General features: G+C 43.0%; 1 protein-coding gene across 1 annotated transcript in view; it reads right to left on the bottom strand.

The window, feature by feature from the left end:
* Positions 1 to 567: 567 nt before the first annotated feature.
* Positions 568 to 25,007, bottom strand: part of tecpr1a (tectonin beta-propeller repeat containing 1a) — a 111,986-nt gene continuing 87,546 nt past the window's right edge. The window contains exons 21-25 of the mRNA XM_059979016.1: positions 21,754 to 21,889; positions 20,468 to 20,560; positions 11,281 to 11,387; positions 10,251 to 10,370; positions 568 to 4,713 (exon numbers count right to left, since the gene is read on the bottom strand). Coding sequence (XP_059834999.1) covers positions 4,531 to 4,713; positions 10,251 to 10,370; positions 11,281 to 11,387; positions 20,468 to 20,560; positions 21,754 to 21,889 — 639 coding nt within the window. The 3' untranslated portion in view covers positions 568 to 4,530. The remainder of the gene's footprint in view (positions 4,714 to 10,250; positions 10,371 to 11,280; positions 11,388 to 20,467; positions 20,561 to 21,753; positions 21,890 to 25,007) is intronic.

Genomic DNA, 25,007 nt, shown 5'->3' on the forward strand with positions numbered 1-25,007 from the left:
TGAACAGGACAATCACATTTGCCAAATGAGTACTTCAGGTACAAACATTTTTAGGGACTTTGATACAAAGCTATCACTTAGACAAACACGAGGAAATCTGCAGGTGCTGGAAATTCAAGTAACACACACAAAATGCTGGTGGTACGCAGCAAGCCAGGCAGCATCCTTAGGAAGAAGCACTGTTGACGTTTCGGGCTGAGACCCTTCGTCAGAGCTAACTGAAAGGAAAGGTAGTAAGAGATTTGAAAGTAGTGGGGGGAGGGGAAATGTGAAATGATAGGAGAAGACCGGAGGGGGTGGGGTCTGCCAATCACTCTGCCTGTTCTCCATCTCCCTCTGCTGCTCCCCTCCCCCTTTCTTTCTCCCTAGGCCTCCCGTCCCATGATCCTTTCCCTTCTCCAACTGTGTATCCCTTTTGCCAATCACCTTTCACCCCACCCCCTCTGGTCTTCTCCTATCATTTCGCATTTTCCCCTCCCCCTCCTACTTTCAAATCTCTTACTATCTTTCCTTTCAGTTAGTCCTGATGAAGGGTCTTGGCCTGAAACGTTAACAGCGCTTCTCCCTATAGATGCTGCCTGTCCTGCTGCATTCCACCAGCATTTTGTCTGTGTTACTTAGACATACAGCAGACTTCATCATATTTACAAGACCATCTCTAAAAAAAACTATTCTTTGGAATACTGTTGAAACCAGGGGCTGAGAGAAAGTCCAATCAGTCATGTAAGAAAGAACAAGTACAGAGATTTCAAAGTCTTTAGAAACCCCTCAGAAAGGTGTGGTAAAATTTCTGCAGCCAAGTGGTTCAAGAGAAGACAGTTAATATTGCCTCTTGAAAATGGAGCCACGGACAAGTGATTAAGCATGTGATAGAAAGAGTAGCTTGTTTAGATCGAAGGCCTATACGGTGGTTGGAGCATGTCATCTATTTAGAAGCACCTGCCATCAAACACAGCATCTGTGATAACTAGACACTAGACAGCTCCCAGTGTGGCTTCCAACCAGTGAGGGTAGGGCTGAGGAGAAGCACATGGGGCAAAACCAGGTCTGACAATCATTTGGTTTCCAGCTTTCTCCAAGCTATGGCTTTGACTGCAATTCCCTCAGTAGTCATTTATTTTGGTGGATGCTGTCGTTAAAACTAAAACAGGAATATGCTTAATTCCCCCCCCCCATTAAGTAATTCAGATTTTCAGAAGTCCCAACATGAAAATAGAACCATTTTTCATGACCTTAAGACACTGTCATAATGTAAAAGCATCACTATTATAATACAGGGAGTATGACAGCCAATTTGTATGCAAACTCCCACAAACAGCAATGTGGTTATGACAAGGTTTAGAGTTCTGTTGGATGAATGATAAATATCTGCCCCAGTAGAATTCTACAACTCTCTGTCTTGTGAATGGGTCACTGGTGGCCACACAAGAAAGCAAAGGAAGTGTCAGCTTGATCATTGGAATCACTTATATCCCATTGTTATCCTGAACTTTGACAGTGGTGTGGACTAGATGCAGATTAAGAATCATAATTTGACTTGTGTCACGGCACAGCCCATGGGTGAAGAATGACAGCATATCATTTGGGTTAGGGAATTGCAATGCAAAAGGCTTTTCATCAGGCCATGGACCTGACTGGTAAAACTCAAACCTGACTGGAATTTATTCAGATGAGGCATAAAAGGTTCAAATGTGTTGTAGATTGAAATGTTCAACACAGGGACAATCTCAGAGTCTAATAGGGGGCCACACAACAGGTGTGGCCACTGACTGCTGAAACTGCAAATGTACTGCAACAGTGAAGAGGATTCATATCTTCCATGAGCTGCAAATGATCTTCAAAGCTTCCCAACTACATTTATATGCAGTTTATGGGTCAGTGGTTCAAGAGAATGGTTTCTTTCTACCACACTGCTCTTATCCCCTGTAACTTGATGTGCTTTAGGATCACAATATCACGAGGCAATACACTTTTAAAACGAGACACAACCATTAATAAAGCAGTTCAAGCAGACTAGAATTGAATCTAACTTCCGCCAGCCTTGCTAATGGGTATTTCACTTCTCTAGCTGTTGTATAATATCCTGAGTCATGCTTGATACCTCCTGAGGCAGGAATTCTCCAATTCTCAACTCATGGGCAAGATTCCTGCACCATTCTGTAAAGCATAGGGTCATTTGAGCACAAAGTATCAGGAAAAGGAAACCTGTGCAAGTCTAGGCATAAAGTACAAAGCATCACAGCCAATGCCCTTGAATGAAAAATCCTACACAGGGTAGTGGATACAATCCATTCCATTATAGGTAAAGCCTTCCCCATCATTGAACACATCTACACAAAGCATTCTCATTGGAAAGTTCTCAATCATCACTCCACCACCTAACACATTCTCTCCTCTTACTGCTGCCATCAGGAAGAAGGTACAGGAGCCTCACGAGTCACACCACCAAGTTCAAGAACAATTATTACCCCTCAGCCACATGCTCTTGAATCAAAGGAGACAACTTCACTCACCCCATCACTGGAATATTCCCACAACCTATGGACTCAGTTTCAGGGACTCATCTCATGTTCTTAATATTTATTGTCTATTTATTTATTATTATTCTTACTTTCTTTGGTTATTTGATGTTTGTTGTCTTCTGCATATTGATTAAATGCCCAAGTTGGCATGGTCCTTCATTGATTGTATTATGGTTTACTCTATTGTGAATTTATTGTGTATGCCCGCAAGAAAAAGAATCTCAGGGTTGTATATGGTCACACACACAGATGATACATTTATTCTGAAACTTTGAAAAGAGGGAGAGGGAGAAGGTCGGAGGTGTTAAAATGCAGCTGCATTGTAATTAAACTTCATCCCTTAGCCATAAGTGACAAGCTGAAGATTTTTCTCACCACCAGGAATTGAATTTCCTAGTAATTAGCAACTAGTTACATGGTGGGGAGGCCAAAGGTGGGGTATCAATAAAAAACAGTCATCTATAATCTAGATGGAAGCTTTCACATCGGATAACAGTGAGTACAGTTAAGTAGTTCTTGTGAGAATTACAGAGATTAACGATGTGGGGGGAGTGGGAGAAGGGGAAAATTGGAATAACAGGCAGATATGGTGACAGAGTTGGACTGAAGTTTCTCTGGAGCATAAACATTGGATAGGCCAGCTGGACCAAGTATTTTTATGCCACACACTGTACATAAACGTTTAGATAACACCAGTACAGATATCACTGTAATCTCACAATGCAACTGTCAGTAGTTAATGCACTTGTTAAGTATCCTCACTGGAAGCATAGTAGGATTTTGTGTTATAACCATCCACAACACTGCAAATCCTGGTCTTAGTCTGTCAGAATCCCCAGGAAATGCCCACTCCATGGGATAAAAGAACGGCAGTGGTGAGAAGGATGCAAGTTTCTCTAACCCATCCTTACTAATTAGTTATCCTCTATTTACAGGATAGTCTGCATATTGAAAGAGACAGTGTTTCCGTTTCAAAATCTCCATCACTTTGTGGACCTGAAACACTCAATGATTCTCTCTCTCTAGTAATACTGTCTGGCTTGCTTGGTCTTCAGATTTCCAGCATCTTTTGCTATTACAGACTCCATACTGCCCCAATAGGTTCCCACTGAAATTGGCACTGGGGTTATATAGGAGCATTTGATCTACATGGACATGCAGAGTTTGTACTTAGCTTAACTTTGTCCAGCGTTCACTTTCCAGAGAACAACAAATCACAGAACCTGGCAGATTCTTAGTGCTCCATCAGTTAGTTATCACAGAAACAAGCCATTTGGCCATTATGGTCAACTGTAGTTAAATTCCGCCAGATCAAACACATAGCAATGTTAAAGATGGCAATTCTCTGCATTGAGAACCATCTCAGGGACCCAAGCTGTCCATGCAGTTCTACAACCAAAACTATTGATGTTCCACTGAATACTTTGCACATGCATTTAGAGTGAATACTTTCCTGACCCAAAGCAGGCTTGCCTGTTTGAGAAAGTTAGCAGTGCTAACTAGCATGTACCACTGGTTCTCCTGAGCTCATCTGTGAGGAGGCTTTCAAAAATTACTACCTTCTTGTGAGTTGTCCCGTCCTTACTCAGGCACGTGAATGGGTGCCACTGCAAAAATATGTCTTTTTTTCCTCTCTGTTGGAGAAGTTGCTGGGATTGATATATTATTGGGCCTCCATTGCTGCACACAGACAGAATGATGAATGTTTTGGTGTCTGGTCAATGCTACATTGGAATGGAAACCAACACCATGTTGGCTTAGGTGTTTCAGTGCCTTGCATTTTAAACCAAACATACTACATATTTGTTATTGGAGTTCAGTCAGAGTGACAGGCATTTTTATGCCCACAGTGCAGAATAACACCAAACATAGCTAACACACAAACTCACAGCACCATTCTACTTACTTAATGCAGTAAGTGGTCTCAGGTCAGTTCTGGGAAAGCTCAGTCATTGCCTGGACCAATAACAAGACCAAAGCAGAACATGCAACATTGTGATACAAGCTGTCAGCATCTGACAGCACTTTGATCAAGTTCCTGCTGCTCGACTATTAAACTGTTTTTAGGTTTGGTGCCTGCAGTTCCATTCTGGGTTGTCAGCTTCACAGGCTCATTGTCAGGGGTTTTGGGAACACGACTGTGTGAAGGGTCCATTGAGTTGCCTCTGATGGTGATGTGATCCCAGCCACCCTAGAATGAGAAGTAGAAGTTACCTTGAAAGAAGAGACTGCATAGAATCCTCGTCAATTAGAATTACAACAGTTAAAGATCATTAAAAATTCATTATTAATTCTTCGCAGTAGTGTAGTGGTTAGTGCAACACCATTACAGCTCAGGACATCAGAGTTTGGAGTTTAATTCTGGCGCTATATGTAAGGAGTCTCTGTACATCATCCCCATGGGAATGCATGGGTTTTCCCCTGAGGCTCAGGTTTCCTCCCACAGTCCAAAGACATACAGGGTAGGTTAATTGGTCATTGTAGATTGTCCCGTGATTAAGTTGGGGTTATTCGGGGTTGCTGGGGCAGCATGATTTGAAGGGCTGGAAGGACCTACTCCACACTGTATTGCTGAATAAATAAATAAAGGATCAAGGATCATTAAGGAAATTAAAAACTTGGTTTTCTAAGGTTTTGTGCACAGCATTGGAGGTGTGTAATCAGAATATTTTGCCTATTGAGAGGGGTTTGTTCAGTGGGTTGCAGACTTGGCCAGTCCTATCATGGGAACTAGCTTCCCCACCATTGAGCACAACCTCAAAAGGCGATGCCTCAAGAAGGCAGCATGCGTCACAAAGGACCCTCACCATCCAGGACATGCCTTCTTCTCATTACTACTATCACGGAGGAGGTGGTGGGAGACTCAAAGTGGAGACCTACACTCAAAAGTTTTAGGAACACCCCCTGCTCCAAGATCAGGTTTCTGAATGGTCCAGGAACTGATTAACACTACCTCACTATTCCTCTCTACCTCACTATTCCTCTTTTGCAGTACTTATCTTGTTATTGTAACTTACATAATTTGCTTTGCCTGCAGTATACTGCTGTCACAAACTTCACGACTTGTATCAATGACAATAAAACTAGTTTTGATATACAGTAAGAAAAATGGAGGGTTATGGGCTATGTAAGGGGGAAGGGTTAGTTAGATTGTGGAGTAGGTTTATATAGGACAGCACAACATCATGGGCTGAATGGCCTGTATTGTGCTATTCAGTTACATAACCATAGGAGTCTGATCAGCCCCTTGTTGGATTAGGATGTAGCATTATTATTTTTCTTGTAGTTTAACTTTTCTATGCTTGCTTGCATTTTTATATAATCACCTATACATTCAATGACCACTTCATTAGGCACACCTGTAAAACTGTTCTTTAATGCAAATATCTAATCAGTCAATCATGTGGCAGCAACTCAATGCATAAAAGCATGCAGACATGGTCAAGAGGTTCAATTGTTATTCAGACCAAACATCAAAATGGGGAAGAAATGTGATCTAAGTGACTTTGACCATGGAATGATTGTTGGTGCCAGACAGGGTGGTTTGAGTATCTCAGAAACAGCTGATCACCTGGGATTTTTACACAGAACAGTCTCTAGAGTTTACAAAGAATGGTGTAAAAAACCAAAAAAAATCCAGTGAGTGGCAGTTCTTTGGGCAAAAACGTCTTAATAGTGAGAGAGATCAGAGGGGAATGGCCAGACTGGTTCAAGCTGACAGGAAAGTGACAGTAACTCAAATAACCACACGTTACAATTGTGATGTGCAGAAGCGTATCTCTGAATGTACCTAATAAAGTACCTACAGGATGTACCTAATAAAGTGACCACCAACGGCATACATGCTGTTCAGTGAATTTTCCAGTAATCATGGTACATATCTAGAACCTTTTTAGTTTTCTCTAGCAGGTGTCACACCACTTGAATCTGGTTATTTTATAGGTTGGTTGTTACCTCTGGAATTTTTGTATCTCCAGTCTGAGAATGAAATGACCACATATGCTTTCTCCTGGATCTTCTCTTTGTTTTTTTGGCTTATTTATCTTTCTTGTTCAGTGTAAAATTATCACAAATAATATGGTTTATCCCTCATTCTTATTTCTGAAGAACTTTTGGATTATAAAAGTATCAGGGCCCAACGAGTCTATGTAAAAGCAATCTAGCTGCACTTACTACTCCAGCCTCTTCCCACAATCCTGCTAGTTCTTTAACAGCACTCCCTTGAATGACAGAGCAGACAATGTCTAGCAAAACATTCCAAATCCTAATCATTTGCTATGTAAAGAAACTTCTCATCATGCCATTTTGCTTCTTTAGCTGACCATCTCAATCCCATGTCCCCTGGTTCTCTTCATCTACAATGTCTATGTTCTTCAGTGAATCCTGAATGCTGTTTTATTCAATTTCTCAGCCTGATTTCATTGAAGAATGCACTATACTTGTGTATCTCCTAGTTCTTATATCCTTTATACCATACAGAACGGTGCCTTATATATAGCTTAGTGAAATTACCCCCACTCACCTCAAGTGCATGCCCAGTCCCCAGTCATCCCCACTCCCCTGCCTTCTCCCCATACCCTTTGATGCCCTGGCTATTCAAAAACTTATCTATCTCTGCCTTAAATGCACCCAATGACTTGGCCTCCACAGCCACTCGTGGCAACAAATTCCACAGATTTACCACCCTCCGCATCTCAGTTCTAAAAGGACATCCTTCAATCCTGAAGTCGTGCCCTCTTGTCCTAGACTCCCCTACCATGGGAAATAATTTTGCCATATTGGATCTTTTCAGGCCTTCTAACATTCATTCTCCTGAACTCTATCTATGCCTCCCATAATCTTGTAAATATCAGATCTCTATTGCCTTTTTTCATTTTACTATAGTACCGTGCAAGTCTTAGGTACACATATGTCTCTGGTGCTTCCTGCTCCCTCCCCTCTCTTGGTTAGGATGCCCAAGACTTTTGCACAGTACAGTAGTAATTTTATGTATTGCACTGTACTGTTGACACAAAAAAGTCGTGACATATGTGAGTGATGATAAACCTGATTCTGATAGGGGTCACTGTTGTGGGCTGAGAGTGGGAAGGGGGCAGGGAGAGGGGAATCATGGTTGGGAAAAGGGGAAGGGAGAGGGGATGGAGCAGGAAGCACCAGAGACATCCTGTAATGATTGGCAATTTTTTCTACAGAAGTGGTTTGCTATTGCCTTCTTCTGGCCAGTGTCCTTACAAGATGGGTGATTCCAGCCATGATCAATACTCTTCAGAGATTGCCTATCTGACGTCAGTGGTCACATAAAGACTGGTGATATGCACCAGCTGCTCATACAACCATCCACCACCAGCTCCCATGGCTTCTCATGACTCTGACCAGGGAGCTAAACAGGTGCCACACTCTGCCCAAGGGTGACCCTGCACAGTACTGTATCTAAATATATTTTACAATTCTCAGTATTAAATTGCATTTGCTACCCATCTGCCCATCTTTGAAAGCTTCAAGTTCCTAAGGAGTGTACACTGCCAATGGCCAATTCTGGTCAAACCCTGTAGACACCAGGAACGAGAAAGCTCACCAGTGCCCCTATTTCCACAGAAGGTTAAAGAATTCGTCATGCCCTGAGATGTTGACTGTTTATTCCTCTACCAAGATACACACTGATCTGCTGAGTTTCTCCAGCATTTTGTGTGGGTGTTGCTCAGGAATTTGGCATGTTCACTTTGACCCTCACTACATTTTAACTGATGCACCATGGAAAGCATCCTAACCAGATGCACCACTATTTTGTACGACAACTGTTCTGAAACTGCAGAGAGTTGTGTACACAGCTGAGTACATCACAGAAACCAGCCTCCTCTCCATAGACTCTGCCTACACTTCTTGCTACCTCGGTAAAGCAGCCAGCAGAATCAAGGCTCCCACCCACCCCTGACATTCTCTCTTCTCCCTGCTTCCAATGGGCAGAAGATACAAAAGTCTAACAGCATGTACCACCAGGTTCAAGGACGGCTTCTATCCCACTGTTATAAGACTAATGAAAATGCCCTTACAATCATTAGACAGATTCTTGACCTCACAATCTATCTTGTAATTGGCTTACACCTGTCTGTACTGGACTTTCTCTGTAACTGTGACATTCTGATTTTTGCTATTGTTTTCCCTTGTTCTTCCTCAATGCACTATTGTAATGAAATGATCTGTATGGATGGCATACAAAACATGTGTGACAATCATAATGCACCAATTTACCAGCCTCCTCACAGTTCACTTTGTGTCATCTACATTCTCTCTCATTCCCCATTTCTCCAATTTACCACTGAAACTCCTTGCTTTTAAGATCTTATTTTGGAAACATTTCTGATGATTTATCTCTGGAAGTCAGGTGTTGGTGAACTCAGGATAAAAATACTAATGAAAGAAAAAAATTGGTGGGGAATAAGTTTCAATTTAAACTGCTGTTTGCTGGGAACAATGCCAAAAATGCAAAAGCAATAAAGAATGGCCTCAATTTTTATGAGGCTTAATTGAGGTGCTGGAGGTTCTGCCAAGATCAGAATCAGGTTTACTATCACCAGCATGTGACGTGAAATTTGTTAACTTAGCAGCAGCAGTTCAACACAATACATAATCTAGCAGAGAGAAAAAATAATAATAAATAAACAAGTAAATCAATTATGTATATTCAATAGATTTTTTTTAATTGTGCAAAAACATAAATTCTGTATATTTTTTAAAAAAGTGAGGTAGTCCAAAGATTCTTGTCCATTTAGGAATTGGATGACAGAGGGAAGAAGCTGTTCCTGAATCGTAGAATGTGTGCCTTCAGGCTTCTGTACCTCCTACCTGATGAAAAGGGCATGCCCTGGGTGCTGGGGGGTCCTTAATAATTAAAATCTCAGAAACAATGAGGTGAAAGTTATATAGTTAGTTGACTGAGATGTTGACTGTTTGTTGATGTTGATGCTGGAATTTAGAAGAATGAGGAGGGGTTTCATTGGAAACACACACACACATCTCTCTCCTCCTCCCCCCGCCTTCCGATTTAACCAATCTGCCATTTAATGAAGAACTGGCATGAAAGGTAAAGAAATAACTTTATTGATTCTCACATTTAGGTGTGTAACATTTTAATGGGCCACTTCCTTAGATCAATGAAAAATGATTAAGTCTTGTTGAAAAAAATTAAAACACAAGGCCATAAAACATAGGAGCAGAGTTGGGCCATTCATGCCAAAATTGTCATTTCCACTATTATTCAGTACTGGTCAGCAGAAAATTTTGTATTTAATCTCCACAGTTAAAAGGAAATATCCAGGGTAAATGCACAATGTGTGACCCCAGAAGAACAGGAATCAGAAGCAGGATTTGGCCATCAGGCCATTAAGATCTGTCCACTATTTATCAGCTTATGGCTGATTGACTGATCCTTAACACAACGCTGTTTCCAGAGCTCTCTCCATATCCCTTGCTTCTTTTAATATCCAGAAATCTATTGATCTCTGTTTTGAATGGACTCAGTGACTGAGTTTCCACACCTCTCCAGGGAACATAATTTCGAAGTTAGCACACAGAATGTGTAGAAATTTGCCCTTACTTCAGTCCTAAATGGCCTTCACCTATTATAGAATCTTCAGACATGGGAGCAGATTGGTCCTTCGAGCAGATAGTTAGTACATAGTTGTACTAACTATATAACTGTCAGTATTCACACAGAAGTTGCTAACTTACTCCAATGCCGTAGTCCCAGCAGCTACCAATGGGTTCCTGCGGCTGTACACCTAAGCGATGACACACTGTCCCACAGCTCAGGCTGTGGCTGCCTTGAACCTTATCAGCAACTATCCAGATCTGTTTCAAAAGGAAAAATTTACATTTATCAGTACTAGAACTATTGACCTTGCTATCACATCAGTACCTTTACAACTTCCGTCTATAATACGCTGCACTTTATATGGAATAGGGCAATGCAACGTGCCTCATCAGTACATTATCAATCAAGGCAAGAAACCAGTTTAAATAAGAACATATTAAGGAAGACGGCCAAAACATGCTCAAAAATGTGGGTTTAAGAAGGGCCTGAAAATGGAAGAGCCCGTATCTGCTGGAATTTAGAAGAATGAGGAGGGGTTTCATTGGAACCTATCGAATATTGAAAAACTTCTGATAGTGTGGGCTGAAGGGTCTGTACTGTGCTTCACTTGCAGATCTGAATTGGCAACAACATATCCGCAATCTCCACAAAAGACAAGTGCACTACAAGGCTGTGTGCTTAGCCCCCTGCTCTAGTCGCTTTACACTTATGACTGTGTGACTACGCACAGCTCCAATGCCAAATTTAAGTTTGCTGATGACACCAGAGTCATTGGCTGAATCAAAGGTGGTGCCAAATCTGCAGAAAGGAGGGAGACTGAAAAACTGGTCGAGTGGTGCCACAACAACAGGTGGTATAATTTCAGGGGACCTCTCCTGGGCCCAGCACACAAGTACAAAAGCAGGACAGCACCTCTACTTCCTGAGGAGTTTGCAAAGATGAGCCGAGAGGTAATGTTGCAGATATTTAGGACCCTGGTCAGACCTCACTTGGGAGTACTGTGCTCAATTCTGGTCGCCTCACTACAAGGAAGGATGTGGAAACTATAGAAAGGATGCAGAGGAGACTTACAAGGATGTCCAAACTTTAGTTGATTTGCATTTACAATAGTGAATGCAACTTGAATGAACAAAGTTAACTGGCATTCACACATCAGGAGGCACTTACCTGATCAAGGGGACCTACAGACACCTTACGAACATTTGTGGAGACGTGTTGCCAGATGGATCCTTGAGGATAACTTGGAGAAATACCCTGACGAAACCACATATTACCTGGAATAAAAGCACCAGAAGTAACCTAACATCTTTACTTTGCAGAATTTTTTGCACTTAGCATATTTTTTCTCCTGTGAAACTTCAAATAAAAATATTTCCTATTGATTCCTTTTTAATTTTCCTCCATTTAAAAAATACTTAATTCAGTAACATTTTATAAAATTGAATTCAGGAGAGATTAAGTAACATTTTATAAAATTGAATTCAGGAGAGATTCAGTAATATTTTATAAAATTGAATTGGACATATACTTGAGTTGGGGCCTCCGCAGCACTGAGGAGATCTTCAAAAGGAAATGCCTCAAAAAAATAGCATCCATCATTAAGGACACCATCACCCAGGACATGCCCTCTTTCAATTACTACCAACAAGGAGGAAGTACAGGAACCCAAAGACACACAGACAATGTTTTAGGACCAGCTCCTTCCCCTCCACCACCAGATTTCTGAATGGACAATGAACCCACTTACACTACCTCACTATTTTTGCTCTCTTTTTGCACTACTAGCAAATTTCACAACTTAAAACCTGAATGCATTTATGGACCGTGAACTTTTTCAGACTGTTGGTTTCTAAATTCTGTGTTTTCACGTGTTCCTTTCTGTCAATATTTCTGTAAGGGGAAGTGGTTTGGGGGGGGGGGGGTGATATTTTTGTTGAGTTCTGTTAGTGCAGGTGACAGGGTTTAGGGGTCAGTGTTCTTGTTCTGTTTTGTTAGTTTGTTAGTTTTTCTGTGTCAGAGGATTGGGGGGGTGGTTGATGACCTTTTCTGTGTGTGGGGGGTGGGTTTTATGGTTTTTCTTTGTTTTGTGGCTAATGGAGAAGACGAGTCTCAGAGTTGTGTATAGATACATACTTTGATAATAATAAATGAATCTTTTGAACCTTAGATTCTGATTCTGAGAAAATAGTGGAGAAGTAGAACTAGATTAACTATAAAATTAGGAACTGGTACAGACAGAATGGACCAAATGGCCTCCCTCTACACTATATCATTCTATAATGCTACCATTTTACTGAAGGTAGTTTGCTTCAGTATGAATTCACAACCAAGAGATCGGTAGGATGAAGCACACTGTGGCAGCTCATACTGTAATGAATCGTCATTAAACGGAGTAGTCTATGCGTTTTATTTTTCAGAGATTAAAGTTTAGTTTTATTTGTCACAAGTACATTGGAATATTGAAACATGTAATGAAATATGCAGTTTGCATCAACAAGTCCAAGGATGTGGTGGGTGTAGCCCCCCAGTGTTGCCAATATAGCTTGCCCACAACTCACTAGCACTAACCTGTACTTCTTTGATATGATGAAGGAAGCTGGAGAACCTGGAGGAAATTCACACAGTCATGGGGAAAATGTACAAACTCCTTACAGACTGAGGCAGGAATTGAACCCGAATGGTGACTGCTGGTGCTCTCAAGCACTGCACTAATATATCTGATGAGATTTGGGACGATTCTCAAATCAGTTAATTCAACCTCTCTTTGTGCTCGCCATTGCCTTTTACAGTTTAAGATTGTTCAAAGAGCCCATATGTCTAAATCCAAACTATCTCGATTCTACTCTAACGTTAGTCCGCTTTGTGATAAATGCAAGAGGGGCAAGGCCTCTCTCATTCATATGTACTGGTTCTGTCCTAGCTTGGAGAAATTTTGTAAAGATGTCTTCACAACGTTATCGTATATTCTGAATCACCACATAGAACCAAACCCTTTAATTGCTTTGTTCGGTTTCTGGGGCGAGACAGATTTACGTCTGAGTCCAGCCAAATGCCAAATATTATCCTTTGCCTCTCTCCTGGCTAGACGCTTGATCCTCCTTAGATGGAGAGTTGTTGCCCCGCCCACTCATGCTCAATGGCTTAACGACATTATGGCCTGCTTGGACCTCGAAAAAATTCATTATTCAGTTCTTAATTCGGATTTAAAGTTCCATAAGGTCTGGGGACCTTTCATTGAGTACTTTCATAACCTTCCTCTTGACTAGGGTTTTTTTTTCGATCCCTTGCTTTCAGCTCCCTTTTTTTTGGTAGTAGGCATTATTATCCTCTGTTGCTAAGTGTATTCACAGTTTGGGAGTTTGATTGTCCTAATTTATATTCTCTATATTGTGTTGTGGTTGGTCTGGAGTTTTTTTTTGTGTTGTGGGGCTTGGTGAGGATACTAAGTTTACATGTCTTCAATTTGGGTGCTTTTTTCTAATTCTTTTTCTTTGTATCATATTGTCATTGTATGCTTAATTTTGCACTGTATTAATGTTCCTCATTTTGATCTGGGGTTTTTTAATTTGTAGTTATGTAGAAAATGTATAAAAAAAACTAATAATAATAAAAAAAGCACTGCACTAACTGATGGTACTGTGCCGCCAGTATTTCCTAGCAGTGCATTGACAATGCTGCTGTGTTACCGATGCATTGCAAAGAAATGTGTGATGGGGTGACTCTAATGAACTGTGAGACTGAAGTAAATGGTGTACCAAAGAAATTTTAGCACTGGAGTAGATTGCAGAGGTACTTAATGAATACTTTACTTCAGTATTCCCTACGGAAAAGGATCTTGGCAACTGTAGGGATGACTTACAGCGGATGGAAAAGCTTGAGCATATAGACATTAAGAAAGAAGATGTGCTGGAGCTTTTGGAAAGCATCAAGTTAGATAAGTCACCAGAACCAGATGAGATATACTCCAGGCTACTGTGGTAGGCGAGGGAGGAGATTGCTGAGCCTCTGGCAATGATCTTTGCATCATCAGTGGGGACAGGAGAGGTTCCAGAGGATTAGAGTGTTACAGATGTTGTTCCCTTATTCAAGAAAGGGAGTACAGATAGCCCAGTAAATTATAGACCAGTGAGTCTTACTTCAGTGATTTGTAAGCTGATGTAGAAGATCCAGAGATGCAACATTTATGAACATTTGGAGAGGCATAATATGATTAGGAACAGTCAGTTCAGCATGGCTTTGTCAAAGGGAGGTTATGCCTTACTAGCCTGATTGAATTTTTTGAGGATGTGACTAAACACATTGATGAAGGTAGAGCAGGAGATGTAGTGTATATGGATTTCAGCAAGGCATTTGATAAGGTACCTCATGCAAGGCTTATTGAGAAAGTAAGGAGGCATGGGATCCAAGGGGACTTTGCTTTGTGGATTCAGAATTGGCTTGGCCACAGAAGGCAAAGAGTGGTTGTAGACGGTGTAGTAATGTGCTACACACAGCGCTGAAATAACGACACACAGTCGGTAAGTCGTTTCGAGACTAATTTATTCAAACTTCGTGGCACTGGCATTTAAATCCCTCTCTGGGCAAAAAATGGCATCAGAGGTGCATTATCAAAGTCTCTCCCTGCGCACTGGCTATTTGTGAGCCGGTTTGCCTGAGCAGAAAGTGGGTCGCCACCCCCCCCCCCCCAGAACCGGCGATACACCCCCCAATGTCCACAGTCTGGATCAGCCTCTGTTTGGGAGGTCTGCCTCTGTGCCGCGGTGCCTGAACCTCGACCGGCTGCGCCAAGTCCACATGGGCTGGTTTGAGTCGGTCCACCGTGAAAATGTCCTCTCTCCCCGCAATGTCCAGAACGTACGTGGACCCGTTGTTGTTGATCACCTTGAACGGCCCCTCGGACGGCCGTTGTAGCGGTGCCTGGTGTCCGCCCCTTGTACAAACACAAACTTACAGTTCTGCAGGTCTTTGAGTACATGGGTCGGGGTCCGTCTGTGCTGTGAAGTTGTTACGGCAGCCAGGTTGCCGAGCCTTTCGCGTATCCTGTCCAGGACTGCTGCGGGTTCTTCCTCTTGCCCCCTTGGAGCTGGTATGAACTCTCCGGGGACGGCTAAGGGCGTGCTGTACACCAACTCGCATGATATGGGCTGCTGAGGGGAGGAAGCGGTGGTAGAAGTTCACCATACCAACAAACTCCTGCAGGCCTTTGACCGTGTTGGGCCGGGCAAAGTGGCTGATCTACCTTGGCGGGCAGAGGTGTTGCCCCGTCTTTGGTAATCCTGTGGCCCAGGAAGTCGATAGTATCGAGACCGAACTGGCATTTGGCCAGGTTGATCGTGAGGCCGAAATCACTCAGGCGGGAGTAGAGCTGGCGGAGGTGGGACAGATGCTCCTGACGACAACTGCTGGCTATAAGGATGTCATCCAAATAGATGAACGCAAAGTCCAGGTCACGTCCCACCGCATCCATTAGCCGCTGGAACGTCTGTGTGGCATTCTTCAGGCCGAATGGCATTCAGAGGAACTCGAACAGGCCGAACGGGGTGATGAGTGCTGTTTTGGGGATGTCTTCAGGGTGCCCCGGGATCTGATGGTATCCCCGGACGAGGTCTACTTTGGAAAAGATTCTTGCCCCGTGCAGGTTTGCTGCAAAGTCCTGTTTGTGCAGCATGGGGTAGTGGTCTGGAGTTGTAGCCTCGTTCAGTCTGCGGTAGTCACCGCATGGTCTCCAACCCCCGGCTGCTTTGAGCACTATGTGCAGGGAGAGAGGCCCATGGGCTGTCGGACTTCCGTACAATCCCCAATTCCTCCATCCTCCTGAACTCCTCCTTCGCCAGGCGGAGCTTTTCCGGGGGGAGCCTTCGTGCGCGGGTGTGGAGGGGTGGTCCCTGGGTCGGAATGTGGTGCTGTACCCCGTGTCTGGGCATGGCTGCCGTGAACTGCGGAGCCAGAACCGATGGAAAGTCCGCCAGGACTCTGGTGAATTCATTGTCCGACAGTGTGGAGTCCAGGTGTGGGGCCGGCAACTTGGCTTCACCCAGGGAGAGCGTCTGGAAAGTCTCGGCATGTACCAGTCTTTTCCCTTGCAAGTCGACCAGCAGGCTGTGAGCTCGCAAGAAGTCCACCCCCAGGAGTGGTTGGGCCATCATGGCCAGTGTGAAGTCCCATGTGAACCGGCTGGCGCCAAACTGCAGCTGCACTATGCGGGTGCTGTAGGTCCGTATCATGCTGCCGTTTGCGGCCCTCAGGGTGGGTCCTGGCTTCCTGTTGCAGGTGTCGTACCCCGTCAGGGCCAAGACGCTGATCTCCGCTCCGGTGTCGACCAAGAAGCGGCGTCCCGACTGTTTGTCCCAGACGTACAAGAGGCTGTCCTGATGGCCAGCCGCCATAGTCATTAGTGGCGACAATGGCGGGCTTTTGTGCCCCACCGCTGGTGGTAGAAACACCACTGTTCACTGTCCTCCTCACTCCTGCCTCTGTGTTGTGTGCACCCCCCTGCCGGGCCTGGTCTGATCTGCTGTTGGGTGCGTGGCCTGGCAATCTGACCGATGGACGCCACGCTCTCCCTCTTGGCTTTCCACAGCACGTCTGCCGGGCTGCCACCTTCCCGGGGTTGCTGAAATCTGCGTCGGCCAGCAGCAGATGTATGTCCTCGGGCAGTTGCTCTAGGAACGCTTGCTCGAACATGAGGCAGGGCTTGTGTCCATCAGCCAGGGCCAGCATCTCGTTCATCAATGGTGATGGCAGTCTGTCTCCCAAACCGTCCAGGTGAAGCAGGCAGGCACCTCGCTCACGCCGTGAGAGGCCAAAGGTCCCAATAAGCAGCACTTTGAATACTTCATATTTGCCTTCTTCTGGGGGCGACTGTATGAAATCCGTAACCTGGGCAGCCGTCTGCTGGTCAAGGGCGCTCACCATGTGGTAGTAATGCGTGGAATCAGAGGATATCTGCCGAATCTGAAACTGGGCTTCTGCTTGGCTAAACCACACGCGTGGTCGCAGCGTCCAGAAAGTCGGCAGTTTTAGCGAAACTGCGTGAACAGATGAAGAGTCGGTCATCTTTGGTACAAATTCCGTTTGGACCATCGGGGTCACCAATGTAGCGATGTGCTACATGCAGCGCTGAAATAACGACACGCAGTTGGTAAGTCGTTTCGAGACTAGTTTATTCAAACTTCGCGGCGCTGACATTTAAGTCCCTAGCGCCTGCCCTCTCCGGGCGGAAAATGACATCAGAGTTGCATTACCAAAGTCTCCCCCCGCGCGCTGGCTATTTGTGAGCCGGTTCGCCTGCGCAGAAAGTGGGTCGCCACAACGGGTCATATTCTGCATGGAGGATGGTGACCAGTGGTATGCCTCAGAGATCTGTTCTGGGACCCCTTCTCTTCATGATTTTTATAAATGACCTGGATGAGGAGGTGGAGGGATGGGTTAGTAAATTTGCTGATGACACAAAGGGTGGGGGTGTTGTGGATAGTGTGGAGGGCTGACAGAGGTTACAGCAGGACATCCATAGGATGCAAAACTGGGCTAAGAAGTGGCAGATGGAGTTCAACCCAGATAATTGTGAGGTGGATCATTTTGGTAGGTCAAATATGATGGCAGGATTTAGTATTAATGGTAAGACTCTTGGCAGTGTGGAGGATCAGAGGGATCTTGGGATCTGTGTCCATAGGTTGACTCTGTGGTTAAGAAGGCATACGGTGCATTGGCCTTCATCAACCGTGGAATTGAGTTCAAGAGCCGAGAGGTAACGTTGCAGCTACATAGAGCCCTGGTCAGACCCCACTTAAGAGTACTGTGCTCAGTTCTGGTCACCTCACTACAGGAAGGATGTGGAAACCATAGAAAGGGTGCAGAAGAGATTTACAAGGATGTTGCCTGGATTGGGGAGCTCCTGGATAGGTACACAGAGCTTAGAAAAATAGAGGGCTATGGGTAACCCTTAGGTAATTTCTAAAGTAGGTACATGTTCGGCACAGCTTTGTGAGCCAAAGGGCCTGTATTGTGCTGTAGGTTTTCTATGTTTCTATGTTATCTTTGCCCAGACAAGGTCTGAGACAATGGTGCCAATGATGAACAGTTCTTGACTGCTATCAGTCAAATGTCACTCTAAGTTTGGGCTTTGCAGTAAATCACAAGATGCTGGAAGGTCAGATGACATGTGTGGAGAAAGAAATATAGTTCATGCTTCTGATTGATAACTTTCATTAGCACTTTAAATATTGACCCAGTTGAACAAACACTGTCTAGCATGCTGGATTATTTTAAACATTTTCTGTTGTATTTTTAGGATACGGAACATTTTACTTTTGGATTAAGGCTGTTTAGCTTCTACTAAATGACATACAGTTTGTTTTAACATTTGTTTTAGGAATAACACAATAATGCACCACTGAGGCAATTTGGCCCATCATACCTCAGAATTCTTTCAATGAGAACTACCTTTTTCTTCCAGTAATTTACACAATTTTCTTTTGGAAAGTACTATCAAATCTGCTTTTGCCACTCTCAGGCAGCTTGTCAGTGCATAAATACACAAACTCACTTTACAATAATACTACCATTTCCTCAGGCATTTTCTAAAGCCTGTAGTTTTAAGATTCAAGATTCGAGATCGTTGAATGCAACTCCCAGTGCACAGGAGAATAAAATAACTGTTACTCTGGATCCAATGCAGCACAAAACAAAACCCCAGTAAGATAAAGAACAAAATAATAAAAAGATACAATAATATAAATACATAAGATAGCTTATATACAAGATTGATTGTATGTCCATAAAGTGATAATAGGCACTGGAGTGTCTGTACTTCAGGTGACTCTGACAGGAAATGATTAAGTAGTGGTGGTTGGGGGTATGGAGGGGTGGGTTGATCAGGCTTATTGCTTGGAGACAGTAATTGTTTTTGAGCCTGGTATTGATATTAGCATAGCCCCCTCCCTGATGGGAGTGGGACAAACAGTCCATGAGCAGGGTGGGATCCTCCATGATGTTACGGGCTCTTTTCAGGTACCTTTCTGTATATGTACATGTCCTTGATGGTAATATAGCAGCTCAAAGCAAAATGGGCAATTCCTTCAAGAGTCAAGATTTAAGAATCATGACTATCTTTCAGAATCCAACAATGAGTTCATAATCACTATTTTCAGGATAAAACATGTCGATAATGTTTATGCAAAATAATTAACATTTCATTGTGCCCAGCACCTTCTGTTTTACACCACCCTTATTTTGTGATTTAAATGTTCTACTTAAAAACATTTATTTATGCATTTCCCTTCTGCTCTCCACTAATTAGCTACTAAAGCTCCATCCTGAAGCCATGAAATATCATTTACACTGTTTTTCTTTCCCCAAAAGTATTTTCTGAACAGTTTGGTGCAGGTCTATATTTTGGATTTCTATCATCTACAGCCTTTGAATTTTGTAGAAGGATTAACGTCTGGCACAAAACCTACGTCAGAAACTTTAATTCAACTCTTCTCCATATATATGTTATTTCTACATGAAACTGTAATGAGGTACCAAGTTACTCCTAGCCTTTTCAAACAAAAAAACTTAACTGCCTGTTATTAGGCATTTTTTTCAATAAATACATATGTATTATTAAATAATATCAAATAGTTACTTTCAGTCCTTGCAGTGCCTAGCAACAGTGAAAGGTTTTCCAGAGCTCCCCCCAGCAGCTGAACAAGTTCAATTTCAAGTTTGGTTTGTTGTCATTCAACTGTACACAGCCAAATGAAACAACATCCATCTGGACCAAGTACAAAACACAGTACATATAACTCACACACAAACTAAAAATTACCACATATAAATTAACAAATAATGAGGTGTACTTATGATACAAGTTGAAAAGTAAACAGTATAACACTACTGGCTCTTCATACATGATGAGAGACGGGAAAGATCATTAACAATGCTAAGGACCCTGCATGCGGTGATAAATAACTCTAATACCGTAGCTTATTTTGTTTTAATATTAAATTATATGTTGTTAGCGAGATTTGAACTCTTAACCTCTAGGTTATTGTGTGGTGAAATAACCACTGAGCTATTATGTCCAATTATGAGGAGTGTTAATGGCTCTGGGAGTTGAGAAGAATGAGGGGAAATCTCATTGAAACCTATCAAATATTGAAAAGCCCAGATAGAGCGGATATGGAGAGGATGTTTCCTCTAGTGGGGAAGTCTAGGACCAGAGGGCACAGCTGCAGAATAGAAGGAAGTTCCTTCAGAACAGAGATGAGGAATTTCTTTAGCCAGAGGGTGATGAATCTGTGCGATGCATTGTCATGGATTGTTTTATTTCAGTTGCTGAATAATAGACAGCACAAAGTCGACAACTTACCACTTCCATCCACTGTACACACCGTGGTCCTTCCTACAGAAACCTGTATCAGCTTTTGTTTGGGAGGCGGAGGAATGTGGTACCAACAGTCACCTGCAGTGTGAGGAGGGAAAAGAAATGTAAAGACTTGGAAACAAGATCTACATAACTGGAGGCCTTTAACAATCACAGTATTGATAAATTCCATAATCCACAAAAAGAAACTTTGCCTAGTCACAATATAGGGGGTGAGGCAGTCATTCTATGAAGAGAAACTGCAAATCATAAACACAAGAGACTCTGCAATGCTGAGGAACACATATAAAATGCTGGAGGAACTCAGCTGATCAGGCAGCATCTATGGAAAAGAATAAACAGTCGATGTTTTGGGCCAAGACCCTTCATTAGTAAACTGCAATTTGACAGGGGACCCCAACCTTTTTTATGCCATGGACTAATGCCACTAAGCACGGAGTCTGTGGACCCCAGGTTTGGAACCCCTGTAGAACATGATAGAAATATGGAGGACTATGTGGGAGGGAAGGGTTAGATTGATCAGAGAATAGGTTAAAAGGTCAGTACAACATTGTACCGTGCTGTAATGTTTCAGGTTCTATATTCTTGTGACAAGGGTTAAGTAAAGACCAAGATATCCAGCTAAGTCCTGGTTTTCTTCAAAATAGTGCAAAGTGAGCTTTTCCAACCCCTGAATCTATTGTCTCATCAGAAAAGCGGCATTCACCCAGTGTCAGAATTGAGTTTTTGTCATTACACTTCTGGAGCAAAATATAAAGAACCCTTGTGGTTGACACACACTTAAGTAGCATGAATAATTTGCCAACAGGATGCAGCCATCTCTGGGTTACAAACACAGATTTATGAATGAGCTCCCATAATATCATTAAATTCAGAACTCTGACATAACATTAATTCCTACAAACAGCAGAACTAGATTACTGTCTCTCTCCACTTTATGTAATTGGTATTTCTTATGTTTTACCTAATTTCAATGCTATTCGTACAGTACTGTGGATGTATGGTTACCATAGATTGATTTTTGTTTACTTTCCAACCTATAAACGTCTGTAAAAATGAAAACCCATACATTACCCCAGGATGGCCTGTACATGAGAATTTGAAGGTGACTGCAGAGACTTAAGCTACATTCAACATGCACATTTGGAGAGATACAAATAAAAAATCAGGATTCCATTTATTTAACTCTAACTGAGTTGTAAGGCATGCAACACATAAAGCTATCAATTCACAGAAACAGTATGGTGCTAGCTACTGAAATATACCTTTACCTGTAGGGTTTTGTGGGGAAACTGAGCCACGGTAAAATGCTGATCCATCCCTGGCAATGGCCCACACCTGGTAGAAGGCCCCAATAGAAATCGACACAAATGGCTGATCTGTACCAATATGCAGCCATGAAACGCCCTGCAAAGAAAGTTTGGATATAATGATATTTTGTTAAATGTCATAAACAAAATCATATTCATAATCATGGTGCTAATTTACTTTTGTATCTGCACAGTTTGTCTTCTTTTGCACGTTGGTTGTTTGACAGTCTTTGAGTGTAGCTTTTCATTGATTCGTTTATGTTTTTTTTGTTCTATTGTGAATGCTTACAAGAAAATGAATCTCAAGATAGAATATGATAACGTATGTATTTTGAAATAAATTTTCCTTGAACTTTGAGAAAGTTTTACTTAGAGATATGGCATGAAACAGGCCCTTCTGGCTCGATGAGCCTCACCACCCAGCAACCCACCGATTTAACCCTAGCCTAATCACTGAACAAATTACAATGACCAATTAACCTACTAACCAGTATGTCTTTGGAATTGGGGAGGAAATCTATGTGCTCACGGAAAGAATGTATAAACTTCTTACAGATGGCATTGGATTTGAACTCCAAACACTGGCGTCCTGAGCTGTAGTAGTGTTGTGCTAACCACTATGCTACCATGCTGTCGTATTGGGGAGTCTCTTAGATTCAAGCTGAACCCCAAAAAAGAATTAAAAACTGAGTTTGGGGAACAAGAGAATGCTGTGCGATTGAATACTGCCACATCCCAGATGCAATACTGTAACAAGGCCCCCACCTCCTGCTTCCCTCCCTCAGGCACGTGTAACAGAACCTACAGTGTTCCTGTGACAAAGCGGAAGACAGCACTTTATGTCACCTTAGCCAATACTTACTCATTCAATTTAAAAAAAAGATAGATTTGGTCATTTGAAATGGAAGAGAAGATTGGTTAGCTTGGTTTGGCTGCTTGTTTGTAGGGTTGTTTGCTGAATCTGGAGGTTAGGTCACAAACACTTCATCACCAGTCAAAGTCACTCCATCAGCGTGCAGTTGAGTTTTGTTTCTGCCAAGAGCACGTGTTTATATTGGTCCAACTTGTTGTTCTGATTGGTTGGCTATCGTGCGGGCCACTAGTCTCCGCTGTGTCCCGGGCAACTGAACAGCTGAGTGATGTCCACCGGCCCGTATCCCCTATGAGCGTTGGTTCCGCGGCTCACCCCTTGGCCCCCATCCCGCAGACGCAGAGGTTTGTAAGTTTCATCCAGTTCAATATTACATTAGATTAGACTTAATTTTATTGCCATTGTGCCGAGCACAGATACCAAGCCAAATGAAATGCAGTTAGCATCTAACCAGAAATGCAAAGAATAGTGTTATTTACAAAATAACTGCGAATAAAAAGTAAGTGCTACAGCACACAAATATAAAAGTACTGAGACAGTCCAATATGGGTGCAATACTGCTTAGCGCTGTGATGTGAGGTTCAGCAGGGTCACAGCCTCAGGGAAGAAGCTCGTCCTGTGCCTGCCGGATAGGAGGAGAGTAAGAAGTCCATGGTTAGGGTGAGATGCATCCTTAATAATGCTTTTCGCCCTGCCCAGGCAGTGTTTATGGTAGATGTTCTCAATGGTGGGCAATTGGGTGCCGATAATCCTCTATGCAGTTATCACCACATGCCGGAGTGCTTTGCGGTCCGATACGGGACAATTGCCATACCTGAGATGCAGTTGGTGAGTATGCTGTCAATGGATAATCAATAACTAAGGAAACAGTAACAGGGCGTTTGGATAAACATAGCTTAATAGGACAAAGTCAGCATGGCTTTACAAAAGGGAAGTCATGTTTGACAAATTTGTTGGAGTTCTTTGAGGACATAACACATAGGGTAGATAAAGGGGAACCAGTGGATGTAGTGTATTTGGACTTTGTGTCAAATGTGGCATTTGACAAGGTTCCACACCAAAGATTATTACTTAAAGTAAAAAATCATGGGATTGGGGATAATATTCTGGCATGCGTGGAGGATTGGCTTTCCAACAGTAAACAGAGAGTTGGGATAAATGGTTTATTCTCAGACTGGCAGTTGGTGACTAGTAGCGTTCCACAGGGGTCGATGTTGGGACCCCAACTCTTTACAATCTATATTAATGATTTGGAGAAAGGGACTAAGTGCAATGTATCGAAGTTTGCTGATGACACAAAGATGGGAGGGAGTGTAATGAGTGCGGAGAACATTGAAACCCTGCAGGGGGACATAGATAGGCTGAGTGATTGGGCAGACATCTGGCAGATGAAATATAATACTGACAAGTGTGAGGTCTTGCACTTTGGCAGGAAAAATAATAGAGCAAGTTATTATCTAAATGGAGAGAAACTGGAAAGTGCTTCTGTGCAAAGGGATCTGGGGGTCCTGGTGCAGGAAACACAAAAAGTTAGTATGCAAGTGCAGCAGGTGGTCAAGAAGGCCAATGAAATGCTGGCTTTTATTGCTAGGGGGATGGAGTATAAGAACAGGGAGGTCTTACTGCAGTTGTACTGGGTATTGGTGAGACCACACCTGGAATACTGCGTGCAGTTCTGGTGTCCATATTCAAGAAAGGACATACTGGCTCTCGAGGCAGTGCAGAGAAGGTTCACTAGGTTAATTCCGGGGATGGGTGGGTTGATGTATGATGAGAGTTTGAGAAGATTGGGACTCTACTCATTGCAGTTCCGAAGAATGAGAGGCGATCTTATTGAAACATATAAGATTGTGAAGGGGCTTGACCGGGTGGATGCGGGGAGAATGTTCCCAATGATGGGTGAAACTAGGACTAGGGGGCATAATCTTAAAATAAGGGGATGCCGTTCCAGGACTGAGATGAGGAGAAATTTCTTTAGTCAGAGGGCAGTGGGGCTGTGGAATTTACTGCCCCAGAGAGCTGTGGAAGCTACTACACTCAATAAATTCAAAACAGAGATAGACGTTTTCCTGGATAAAAATGGCATTAGGGGATACGGTGAGCGAGCAGGTAAGTGGACATGAGGCTAGGTTTAGATCAACCATGTGATCTCCTGGGCCAGTTTTCGATAGCCTTGATGGGTCGGAGAGGAATTTTCCAGATTTTTTCTCCTCAATTGGCAAATCGGTTTTTTTCTCCCCGGGTGATCACATGGGTTTGGGCGCGATGAATAATAAAATAAAATGGGCGGCATGGTACCCTGTTGGTTGGCACTGTTGCCTTGTGGGATTCGGTGAAAACTAGA

The sequence above is a fragment of the Hypanus sabinus genome, chromosome 9 (genome assembly GCF_030144855.1).
Source record: "Hypanus sabinus isolate sHypSab1 chromosome 9, sHypSab1.hap1, whole genome shotgun sequence".
NCBI classification, from domain to species: domain Eukaryota; kingdom Metazoa; phylum Chordata; class Chondrichthyes; order Myliobatiformes; family Dasyatidae; genus Hypanus; species Hypanus sabinus.